General features: G+C 40.3%; 1 protein-coding gene across 1 annotated transcript in view; it reads right to left on the reverse strand.

Moving 5' to 3' along the window:
* Nucleotides 1-12,901, reverse strand: part of LOC128735256 (uncharacterized) — a 93,290-nt gene that overhangs the window by 6,177 nt on the left and 74,212 nt on the right. Inside the window, exon 2 of the mRNA XM_053829751.1 lies at nucleotides 7,326-7,507. Coding sequence (XP_053685726.1) covers nucleotides 7,326-7,507 — 182 coding nt within the window. The remainder of the gene's footprint in view (nucleotides 1-7,325; nucleotides 7,508-12,901) is intronic.

Raw genomic sequence — 12,901 nt, forward strand, 5'->3', positions numbered from 1 at the left:
AGAGGTAAATACGAATTATTAGTAAGTATGCCGTTCTCGTCTTTGTACCATACCAGGCGGGGTAGATTGTAGTCACCGCACACGAGGACAATGTCACCTTGAGAAGCGCTGTTGTTGAGTTCACGGACGGTGCTATTACTATATTAGTGTTATATTGTAACATCTATATATCTATCTATCTATCTATATACATAAGAGCCTTGTCTGTAGCCAAAACGAGGAGTGCGATATGTATTTTCGTGGTAATAATCGCCCACATTGCAAAGATTCAAACCAATCATACCAGATTGCATTCAAGACGAGCAAAAGGGGGCCCAAGCAACACAGCTTGTTATAGAACAGTATAATATTACATATATCAGAACTTCTCAACTACCTGAAAAGCGCAAAAAATTGAGGTCTAATGAAACAAGAATTGAAAGAAGTATGTATCAGGTTATTTCATACCAATTTAAAACGTTATTATAGCACAAGCTACAACTTGTTCTTCCAGTAGTTTAAATTTAGTAATGGAGACATAATAAAAACTGCGTGTTGACAAGTTGACAAAACAAACATTATACATTTGATATGAGCTGTCAAAAAAATTCATGTTATCCCAAAACATCTCAAAACCTTAATAATAACGACATATGTTTTCAAAGTACGTTTATAGTATTCTTAAGCGACTATTTTCCACGAATATTATTTTCTAACTTGTTTTGTGTGTTACTTGGGGGGGCAGTCCCGGCGTAGTGGTTAGCATTCACGCCTCTCACGCCGAGGACCCGGGTTCAAAGCCCAACCCCGCAGAAGTCATGAATGACCCAAGCTGTTAAAGTGACTATAATCTGACAAAAAAGGAAAAAAGACGAGCAAAAGTAATATAGTTGCACCTTACAGAGTTACATAGCTTTAGCGTTACATAGCATACCTTCAATTTGCTCTCAATTAGAAGCGAGGTGACGCGCGCGGGTTACAGCTAGTCTATTGATATAAGAGGCTTATGTCTGTATCGAAAACCAGGACTCTGACAGGACGTCATAAGAGGCTTATCGGTAACTAAAAACAGGCTCCTGACAGGACGTCATGCTTTCGTTGCAATGGGATGTATTCTTAGTCACCTCAGTCACTGGTTGATTGCTGGACTGCTCGATTGGACTGGTCGATTAGACTGCTCAATTTGATTGGTCGACTGGACTACTCAACTGAACTGCTCGACTTAACTACTCGATACGACCACTTGACACATTTGTGCGACTTACTACTCGACCCGACTGCTCGACTTACGAGTTACGGCTCGAACCAACTGCTCGACTTAATTGCACGATTGAACTGCTCGATTGAACTGTTCGACTGGACTGCTTGACTGGACAGCTTGATTCAACTGCTCGACAAGACTGCTCTACTCAACTGCTTGCCTTAACTGTTCGATTCGACGCTCGATTCAACTACTTGCTTGCACTGCTCGACTGGACTACTCGACTTAACTGCTCGACTAGACTACTCGACTCAACTGCTGGACCCAACTGCTCGATTGGACTACTCGACTCGACTGCTCGATTCAACTGCTCGACTGGACTACTCGACTAGACTGCTGGATTAAACTGTTCGACTGGACTGCTCGTTTCAACTGCTCGACTCAAATGTTCGACTTAATTGCTCGACTGAACCGCTTGACCCGACCGCTCGACTAGATTGCTAGACTAAATTGTTCGATTCAAGTACTCAACTTAACTGCTCGATTTAACTGCTTGACTGAACTGCTCGACCCAATTGCTTGACTCGATTGCTTAATTCCACTGATCGACTCGCCTGCTCAACTCGATTGCTTGTCGCGATATCATATGGTCGGTTTCAAATCAGACCGGACCAAGTCGTAAAATTTAAAAAAATGAGTTAATAACAACAAACGATTGAGAATTTTCTAAGCAACATTTTAGTCTAATCAAGCTACATAATTGTTGCAAACAACCAGAGTTATAAGATGATTTCAAATGCAGCAAACTTTGGATGCGTTTTTCTCAAAGTCAGAATTTTGTCACTCCGTTCTGTCTGATTTAACACCGACCATATGAATCGGTTCGCGGCAGACAATGGACGGTTCAGAACCACTCACACAAAAAATCCATTTTGCCCACCCATAGGATCAGCACAGTGGAGATAATGTTTTTATTCAGTTAAATAAAATCCAATGCGAACATAAAAACTATTTGTTTCAGTTTCCAGCTGACTCTTTTATGTACAACATCTTAGAGCTATATAATGCAATATAAGAACTCAAAGAACTAATACAAAGATTAATCTTCGCAAACACTGACCAATGGATTGTTTTCTGTCCAATGGATTGTTTTCGCAGTTTTCTGAATTCTGAACAGACATTTATATTTTCCGAATCGTAAGATTCGGGCTCAACCAGTAATGCTATATGAATGCACATTAGAGTGTCCCAAAATAGCACTATGTCAGAAAAGCCGGGGGCTCACCCCTCAAATGATAGCTTAGGGTGTCACAACAAAACTTTTATATGCCGTCAACATTGGTTGCCGCGATTTAGGGGTCGCACATTTGAGTTTTATGAAAAAATGGCATTTTTCAGGAGTTAATTCAGAAAAATATTTTAAGAAACGTTAAAGTAGGTGAAAAAAGGTACTTAACTATTTTTTCACAATCATTGGGATCTGATACATTCATAAAAAAGTTATGGTGGCATGTCTGGAGTCATATTTGGTTACAAAAATTTATTGAATTTGGCAAAAATTTAAAATTTTCGAAATTTCATTTAAATAAACGTCAAAACAGGGTATCGAACAGTATCTCAGAGCAACGTACGTATACTGTATAGATGGGAAATTTTATGACGAACAACTTTGACGAAGAAAGTATGGACGTATCTTGAAATCTCGCTGAGGTATTCACATTTTTCTGAAGGCGGGACCAAACATATTTTCGCAATTTTCAAATTTTAGTAGTTCTACGTGAAAAAGGTAAATAATAAAACTTGAAGTATGTCTTCTAAACGTTACCTACGTGTTGGATAGGAAGAAATATGCAACTTCCACAGAATTTGGCACCATTTAGGCTCAAGAATCACTTTAAAAAAGGGCGTATTTATTTTAATAGGTACTATGTTTGAAAAATCGTATCTCCCGAAACTAGGGTTGCTCCAAAATGATGCCTAAGCGTGAGTTGTAGAAAATTGATTTTAAGCAAACATTGTATCCGTTTACCTATACTAATACTGTATACCCACACATAGATCACGTAACCTTAAGCTCCTATAAAAACTGTAAGAAAACAGACACTGAGGAAGCCTGTAAATCGTAGGCGAAATACGTATCTGTCAAGAATAAAATATACATAGTAGAATGAAATTGGATAAATTTTCTTTTCATTTAATTTCCTGGTTTCGTATTCTACTAAGACGCTCCAAAAACTTCAGTCAGTGATTGATATCTTTTCTCCTCCACTGGGTTCACAATAAAATGTTTATTTTATGCTTTGTTGAAAGGCAGATGGAGAAGTTAGTTCGTTTGTGTGCATTAAATACTCACAATCACAATTTTTTTTTAGGTTATGGAATCACAACACACGCCCCGTCAGAATGTACTTATTATCGAACTTTCATGCACCTCAGATTTCTCTTCACAGGATGTTAGTATTGGTCAAAACAATGAATCCTTTCATTGTCAAAACAATCCTTTGAGTCTTTAATAAAATCCTACCTCAAAGGTTACATAGTTGTCACTCCCTCTCAAGTGATCATACCCGTTGTAATCGACCGTCCCTGATTCCAATCAAAATCTTTTACAGGCTAGGAAGGGCCGAAAAACAAAATGTGTAGGGAAGAGGAGACACGACAAACGAGCACAGGGTGGTCGATAGGTACGAGCAGTTCTTCGATGGGCGTTTTAATTATTTCGTCATTGAAGAAGACGGAACGGCAGTTAACCTAAGGGTGTCTACAAACGATAACAGCGTGCCGGCTTCCGACCTTGCAGAGATCCGGCGGCATGTCGATCAGTTGAAGGATAATCGTTACACAGAACACTACAAAAATGGCGAAGAACCACCAGCAGCGGCAGGATTTGGCAAGAGGAGAACCTACATTTACATTTACAAATAGGGTGATCGGCTCGATTGCTGTAATTACCGCGATTGCGGTGGATCAACGCCGCTAACAAGGTGACCTTCAGGTCTTTTCACGTCGTCTATTTCCAATGGCAAGAGGGTTCGTAGGGCCATACTACGCAGGCCTCATGACAGCCCGTGCTACTAGGAATTAAATTTTCTCACACCGACAAATCCTCCAGAAATGTCGAGAGTACAACGTGCCCACGCATCATATTTTTGTAAATTTCAAGGCAGCATATGATACAGTCGAGCGCGAACAGTTATGGCAGATAATACACGAGAACGATTTTCCGGATAAATTAACGCGGCTGAGGAAAGTTATCCTGGAACAAATAATGTACTAGATACATGCTTCGGGGGCCCTTTCGAGTGGATGGCAAGGGGATCGGCGGTAAAAGGTGTCAACGACCTTGACATCATTGTTAGAAATTTTGCAACGGTGGAGGCAATTTACGCCAGTTTATGCTGGTCAAACAAGCCAGTCCAGTCGTCGTATGTTCGAATCTCGTCTTTGCGGTGCTTCTAATGTCAGTATGATCGTTGCACTTGCCTCATAATTTTACCATTTCTCAAATATTGACTCAACGAGAGTATTATTTGTTAGAGTAGTTTTGACAGGAACAAAACTAGCCGAACAAATAATACTCTCCTTGGGTAAATGTGGCACACTAACACAGGCCAGTCACACTAGGCACGCCAGTGGTTCAGACAAGCTTTGAAAAACGCGAAATACCAAATTTCATAATTGGACAAAGGACCTCATACCGAAAAGTTTTATTGAATGAATGCTGAGAAGGTAATGCCAATCGTGACGATAGTTATGTTGACGCGAAGTTCGCTTAATGAATCATCGCACTGTTTGTACTCACAAAACTCCCATCCTCCTGACAAAACCATTCGTCTTCGATATCTTTATCCACATTTTCTAGAGCCAAATCGTGCTAGGTATATTCTCAACACCGTGTATAGAACTCGAACCATGCGACATCGCTTGCAACGCTATTAGTGGCAAACACTCGCGACATTAAACGCTTCCTTGAGTTTCATTGCGAGAGGCACGGCTCGTCACGAACTCACCTTCATTTGCAGCACCTCGGCATTCGATCCAGCAGCAGCAGCCGCAGCAGCACTAAACTAAACTACCTCCAATTGGCATCCGATGTCGTAATTGAGCCTGATTCAATTAAAAGCGCCTATGCGAGCGCGGGAGTTCGAAAACCCTATCCTCTACCCATATTGATTCATTTTATATTTGAACTTGCGTTTCAAAGCGATTGCGGTGTCAACAACGACGACGACGACGCCGGGGAGGACGGGGATGTGACGGATAGATTTATGAATTAGATTAGTAATCCACGAAGTTGTTTTCGCATTAGTTACAATTTCCTGGTTTCAGAACCAGAACCTGGGAAACCTTCAACCGGTTCAGGGTTTCTCACCCGGGCGGGTGCACAATACTGGCTCTGGCTCCTCGGTGGAATGTGAGAACTTTGACAGCTCGCTGCCATCGTCCCTCCCCGGCCCAGTCAGTGGGGTGCAGCATGGTTTCTCCAGACAGTACTGACTGAATGGTGAGGGTGACTTAATCGAATTTTTCGCCCCCACTAAAGAGAAGGTGACAATTAATAACGACTGGGAATGAGAAGGCAGTCTTTAATCGTTGTTGCCAGACGCGGTAAAAGGAGTGGTCGATATTTCAGTTGAAAAAAGAACATTAGTCCTCGGAAACTTATTGAAAGTTGCCATTCTAACCATTCTAATTAGCCAGAAATTTTCGGCCAGACAACAAATAAATCAGTTACAGCAAACTGTCAGCAGATGGAAATTCTCAAATGAATTTCAACCTGTCGGAACCGAAGCGATGATATGTAGCAGGCAGTCATTTTGCATTGGGAAGCAACAAATCGAACGACAAATTAATCCAATTCTGCGAGTCAGCCAACCGTATGACACGGATCGAAAGTGAGAAAGAGCGACGAGCGGCAGGCTGCTGGTGAAAAATATTGCCTGTCCTACAAATATGTGAATTATCAGCAGCTGCTCGGCGATGTGCGGGTGGTTGCAGTGATTGCAAGGGAAACATTTTCCGTTTCACGGCCCGTTGGACATGATGACAAACAAGTGACACACGTTCAACTGCAATTCCCTACCTCCTCCTGAATGGGGCTCTCCTGCGAGTCCTGCGGCCATAAAACCCCGCAGGAGCACAGCGCAGACTGAGTGAGAAAGTGCCAATTGACAGCCAGCTATGTGACAGCTTTCACAATCGAACACGCGTCAGCAGCTTCGTCCGATGGCCACTGTCACACTAGAAGTCAATGTGAGATGAAAATGCACAAATTGCAAGGATATGTTTGAAAAATTGATTTCAATTTATAGCTGTATCAGTCAGATGAAATCTACTTACTCAATTATAGATGCTTTATTTGGTTCACTTTCAATGGAAATTGAGGTAACGTACCACTCATTCATAATAAAAGTTGATCAAATTATTGACCTTCTTTGGACTTATATGCAGCACAATTCTCTAACCCAATTTATTTATCGATTCTAATCAAGATATTCACAACCTCTCATACTAAAACCTGTAACAACATTTGCAAAGATCGCTGTACAATACAAAACTCCGAGCAGCACTTCAGTCGGCGCCGCAAAACAATACAAGAAAAGAATAAATTTTGCTTGAACATTCTGATACGGTAGCTGAGGCGTACAATATGGAACCTATTTGGACGCACTTAAAATATTTTGCCACTTCAAGTGATCACCAGAACATAAATTTAAATCATACCGACAGACCGAGTCGCACACTTTAACCCTGCACCAGTCAACCGTGCGTGGTCCAGTTTGCGCTAATAAAACAAACCTAAAAACGACAAAAAACCTAAATAAATAAATACTCGTTGGACAAAATGGAGCTACTCGGTTCTTTAAAGTTCGAATGACTAAGAGCTTAAGTAATGCACCACTAATGAATTGACCTTCGCGTTAATTGAAGGCTGCTGCCACCCTGTGGGACGTGGGGTGGCAGGTAGGTACAGCTGCACGCTATGAGTTCCAGCCATCACTACGGAAAGCATGCGGAAACCAAACTGCTTCAAGTGCGCTGCTAAATGACGCACAGTCAAAGTGCGTCGTCGTCGTCGTCGCGTCCGCCAAACCGTAACCACCGCACCGGTCGATTTGATTCAAGTGTTAAATAGAAACCTTACCCCAGTGCCACCGTCCTTCCGTCCATCCGTCGCGTCGTAGTTGTTGACATGATATTGATCGCAGTTACGTTCCCAAAAGTCACCGATTTTAAAAACGGGGATTGGCTCGCAAACGTGTGCTTCGTGATGGTGATCCCTTCCGTGGTCGCCTATTTTGGGGGGCGACAGCTGATGTGCGATAGCTGACAAATCAATTTGCGATCACGCCGAGCGGTTCATGGCTGCTGGCTGACTGCTGGCTTAGGTGCTGCTCGACTTACTGGGTCGACTGGGCATCGGCTCGGTGCGGCGACAGCAACTGCCGGAAGCACCAAAGCCGTGATGAATTGCCAAGGTGGGTCAGAACTGTGGACAATTACTTCAAATTACAGGAATACCGAAGCGGGCTCCCGCATCCGCGGCCGACATGACAGTGCTTTGCTCCGCTCGTGCACGGAATCACCACCCAATCTAATCTGTTTACTGATTTATTGCCAACTTTACTGCACGTTTTGCACTGCATTTTTTCACCCGGGAGCTGTTTTCGCGTTCCGCCTCGTTAACGATGTATGAAATATGAGCCGCGGCAATTTTCTCCACACCGAGCGCCACGGCGCACACATGAATGTAATACAAATTCTGCATGGCATTCTAAATCAGTGCCCTAGCATGGAAACCGCATAAGTCGTTTGATTTTGTTCAAAGCCAAGATGATTGGAAACACACATTGAGGACTTGTTTTTGTTCAAAAAGAATGTAAATAAAGTAAAATTTCACATCAATGCTGTTGCAAAAGGTTCAAAAGGCGGATCCACAAGCAGAAACACTTGTGCGCATTCAGGGGTTATTGGGCTTTCCTTCCAGTATTGAAAGTTGCTTATTTTACTGTGTTCTACAATTTTTGTTACTGAACTTTTCTGGCCGCATTTGAAAAACAAACATTTGTATCACGAAGACATGTCAAATTCTAACTCAAATGACAAATGAGATGATATAACAAAGGTTCGTTTCACCAATAGTTGGTTTAAATTGGATTTTTATATGAATTTTCTATATATGGGTCATTCCACGTTAAGTGACCGAGAAAACGTACAAAGTTGTAATCGACCGTCTGCGATTTGAACCAAATTTTGTCACATTGTTCATTTCAGGTCAGCAGGAAAAAATCCTAAGTTTGGGGCCGATTGGACGTCCCCTCGATTAATGGGAGTACCTCCATTTTTCAAAAAAAGACACGTTTTCGTTAATCCTTCTATTTTCTTTTGCTTGTAACTCTGGAAACAATAGGTTTAGAAAGACAATTTTATCATGTTTCCAAAGGAAATTGCCCAAGGAATCCGAAAAAAATTATTAGTTTTTAGAGACAGTGTTGCCAAATATATTTAAATTTGATTTAAAAACTAAATTTGCATTTTTCTCTCAATGAGTACAATTTGACTTCAAAAATTTCAACTCCATCATATTCCACAGATTTTTTTACATAAGGGTCACTCAAAACCACGAGGTGTTCTTTGCCGATCCAGAGTTATAGCGATTTAAAAAAAGAAATCAGCGATTTTTCATAAATAATTAATTGTAAAATTACATTTCATTGAAGCTGCGAGTCTCTATGCATTGTAAAAACACTATGCGCTACCATGGAAGCATGTATACCGCATATAATAAAGTTTTTTTTAAACAGTGTTGCCAACTTTTTAGTTATTTGTAAAATTGATAACGAGAATATAAGTTTAAAATGGCGTAAAATATTTCAGCATTTGACCGTAACATTGTAAAATGTTTTTCAGCTCGCCTCCGAACAAAGGGGGTAAATAGCCTCCAGATTTTACCCCGTTTGTTTGTTGTTGCTTTGATACTAATATTGGATTAACTAGTGTAGGTAATAATGAGAAAAACTGAAAATTTGGCAACACTGTTAAGAAAACCCTTATTATATACACTGAAGTCGCTTTTTACGCGAAGGATACGTTTCGCGTAAATCAAAATCGCCTGAAAAAACCGTGTAAATTCCGAAATTCGCGTAAAAAACCGCGTAAATTTCAAAATTCGCGTAAATAAAACGTAAAGTTTGCGTAAAAAAAATTGGAATTGAACACTACGCGAAAAAACAAACTAATTGAGCGCATCCGCGTAAATTCCGAAAATTGCGAAAAAAAACACGTACATTCCGAAATTCGCGTAAAAGAAACCGTAAATTCCGAAACTCGCCTAAAAATAGTCGCGTAAAACACAATCCGCGTAAAAAGCGACTACAGTGTACTGTATACATGCTTCCACGATAGCGTATAGTGTTTTTACAATGCATAGAGACTCACAGCTTCAAGAAAATGTTATTTTACTATTAATTGTTTATGAAAAATCGCTGGCTTCTTTCTTCAAATCGCTATAACTCCGGATCGGCAAAAACACCTCGTGGTTTTGAATGACTCTTATATAAAAAAATCTGAGGAATACGATGGAGTTGGAATTTTTGAAATCAAATTGTACTCATTGAATGAAAAATGCAAATTTTGGCAATTTTCTTTGGAAACATAATAAAATTGTCTTTCTAAACCTGTTGTTTCCAGAGTTACAAGCAAAAGAAAATAAGAGGATTTGACGAAACCGTGTCTTTTCTTTAAAAATGGAGGTACTCCCATTAATCGAGGGGACCTACAATCGGCACCAAACTTAGGATTTTTTGTTACTGACCTGAAACGTATAATCTGACCAAATTTGGTACAAATCGGAGAAGGTCGATTACATAGCACATGACCCATATATTGTATATTGTAAGTCACTTTAGAGGGGGGCTCCGTAGCCGCAAGGTTACCGAGTCTGCTTTAACAAGCAAGTGGTCTTGGGTTCAAATCTTAGTAGAATCAAGCCATTCGATGTCAAGTGACTTTAGCATGGGTTTATTCTCAGGCCCCTCCATTTACCCTTCCTTCGTGCTGAATTCTATATTTACCCTCTGAAGCCTCTTGACAGTGCAAATGTCCCTCCTATAATTAAGTGTACTGGTCAGAGGTACGAATGAGTCCTCGCCAGGGACGGCTATAATATGGGATAGTGCTTGGCAGCGAGTAATAAGTGGGTAAAGTAGATCAAGCTTTGAAGGAAGGGTAAATCCCAACACACGCAAGCACGCATACAATTTAAAATAAGCATATCGCTCACTCAATAGCGATTATAGCAAAAAGAAATGCAGTGCAGGTCATACAGCAAACACCCGGGCGATATTACAATAGATCAACTATACTGGTCGCAGTAATGAGTCCACACATGAAAAAAAAGTCACTTTAGAAACCACAAAAAATAACCATATTAAAATTCTTCGTCGTTTTCTTGGCAAACTTGAAGAGTGGCACTTTTGCCCCGGGTGGTCGTCTTGTCCCTCGTTCCCCTAATAATTAACTTCGCTGTTCCCCTTCCTTGATACTCGCTGAAACTGGAGAAAACTGAGACTTGCTATTTTTGGAGCACGTCAGGCGTTCCTCCGGGCAACAATGTAGGACTCTTGCTGTTCGGATCGTGAACGAACTAAATTTATTTGTGCAGCTTAAAACTAAAATAAATTTTCTCGTACATTTTCATTATATAAATCTAATTACGCTTACATGAATAGTTTTTCACGAAATATCTTCTACCGGGCACGCTGCTGAATCTTGTTTCACCTGTTGATTTTAAGTTTCTCGTTACGGATGTTTACATCTTGTAATTCACTAAAAGCTTATTATTTTACAATAGTACTTACAACGTTTCTCGAGAAGAGCTAACTAATGCTAAATTTTATACAAATTTCCTGCCAAAGGCCTCTGACTCGCTTGCCGGTTACGCTGGCTAATTTTGTTCTAACGCACGTAGTTCTGCTTTCTAGCACTTTTCACTTAGACATGACCAGCTCAACGATACGTTAGCTTTTAATTTTCAAATAACTAAATTAATTTACAACTTTGTTGTAATTTTAACTTTGTTTTGGTTTTTCCTCACTAGAACCAAGGTGTTAGTTTTTTGTAGTTGTCTAGGCAACAGCCATTCCCCTACATGACTGTATTGACGTCAATTTACCAATGAGATAGTGGCAGGTGTATCGGTGCCACAACACTTGCTATTCTAGCTGTACTATAACGATGATGTCAGAATCGTGTACGCTAATGGCCTCAAAATCTACCTTGCAGTTCGCTTTGTTGCTGATTGTATCGAATTACAAAAACCAGATCGACTTGTTCCATGATTGGTGTGGGTGTAACCAACTTAGCAAGTATCTTGGTTTTTTTTATTAAAGGTGGAGGAGTGTTTGGCGAAGAATACCATTCTTCTTCGACTGGATGATACTGCGAAACTTCAATGTGGGGCCAAAAATATATCAAGTAGTTCAATTACTGAGGCGCCCGAGTGTTTCGACAATTAAACTATCAGTACACGACACCCTATATTAGATAATCTCACATCTAATTTCGATCATTCCAGTCTAAGCATTCGTATACACACGCGTACGCTCCACCCGCCGACGATAATTATTTTTAAATGATTGCTCTTTCTGTTTTAACCACTGAGAAGATAGACTATTATTGACTGCATTGTGGTAGGACCTTGGCAGTCTGGTGCCGACCATCGATCTGCAGCAGATCCAGGAATACCACCGCAAACGAGGATCCTTTGAAGCATCCAGCCATTCCAAACCTCTACCTAGCGCCTCCACGTAGCTTCAGTCAGCTTCGGTAATGTTCTATTGAGTAGCCAAAGGAGGCGCCATGCTGGGTGCTTCCCGGCTGTCTGATCTCAACACTTTTGGTTTGGGTGACGGCTGATCCAGACGACCTTGTTAGTACAAAAACAACAACAACAAGAACAACAACAACAACTACTACTACTACTACTACTACTACTACTACTACTACTACTACTACTACTACTACTACTACTACTACTACTACTACTACTACTACTACTACTACTACTACTACTACTACTACTACTACTACTACTACTACTACTACTACTACTACTACTACTACTACTACTACTACTACTACTACTACTACTACTACTACTACTACTACTACTACTACTACTACTACTACTACTACTACTACTACTACTACTACTACTACTACTACTACTACTACTACTACTACTACTACTACTACTACTACTACTACTACTACTACTACTACTACTACTACTACTACTACTACTACTACTACTACTACTACTACTACTACTACTACTACTACTACTACTACTACTACTACTACTACTACTACTACTACTACTACTACTACTACTACTACTACTACTACTACTACTACTACTACTACTACTACTACTACTACTACTACTACTACTACTACTACTACTACTACTACTACTACTACTACTACTACTACTACTACTACTACTACTACTACTACTACTACTACTACTACTACTACTACTACTACTACTACTACTACTACTACTACTACTACTACTACTACTACTACTACTACTACTACTACTACTACTACTACTACTACTACTACTACTACTACTACTACTACTACTACTACTACTACTACTACTACTACTACTACTACTACTACTACTACTACTACTACTACTACTACTACTAC

The sequence above is a fragment of the Sabethes cyaneus genome, chromosome 2 (assembly GCF_943734655.1).
Source record: "Sabethes cyaneus chromosome 2, idSabCyanKW18_F2, whole genome shotgun sequence".
Lineage (NCBI taxonomy): Eukaryota > Metazoa > Arthropoda > Insecta > Diptera > Culicidae > Sabethes > Sabethes cyaneus.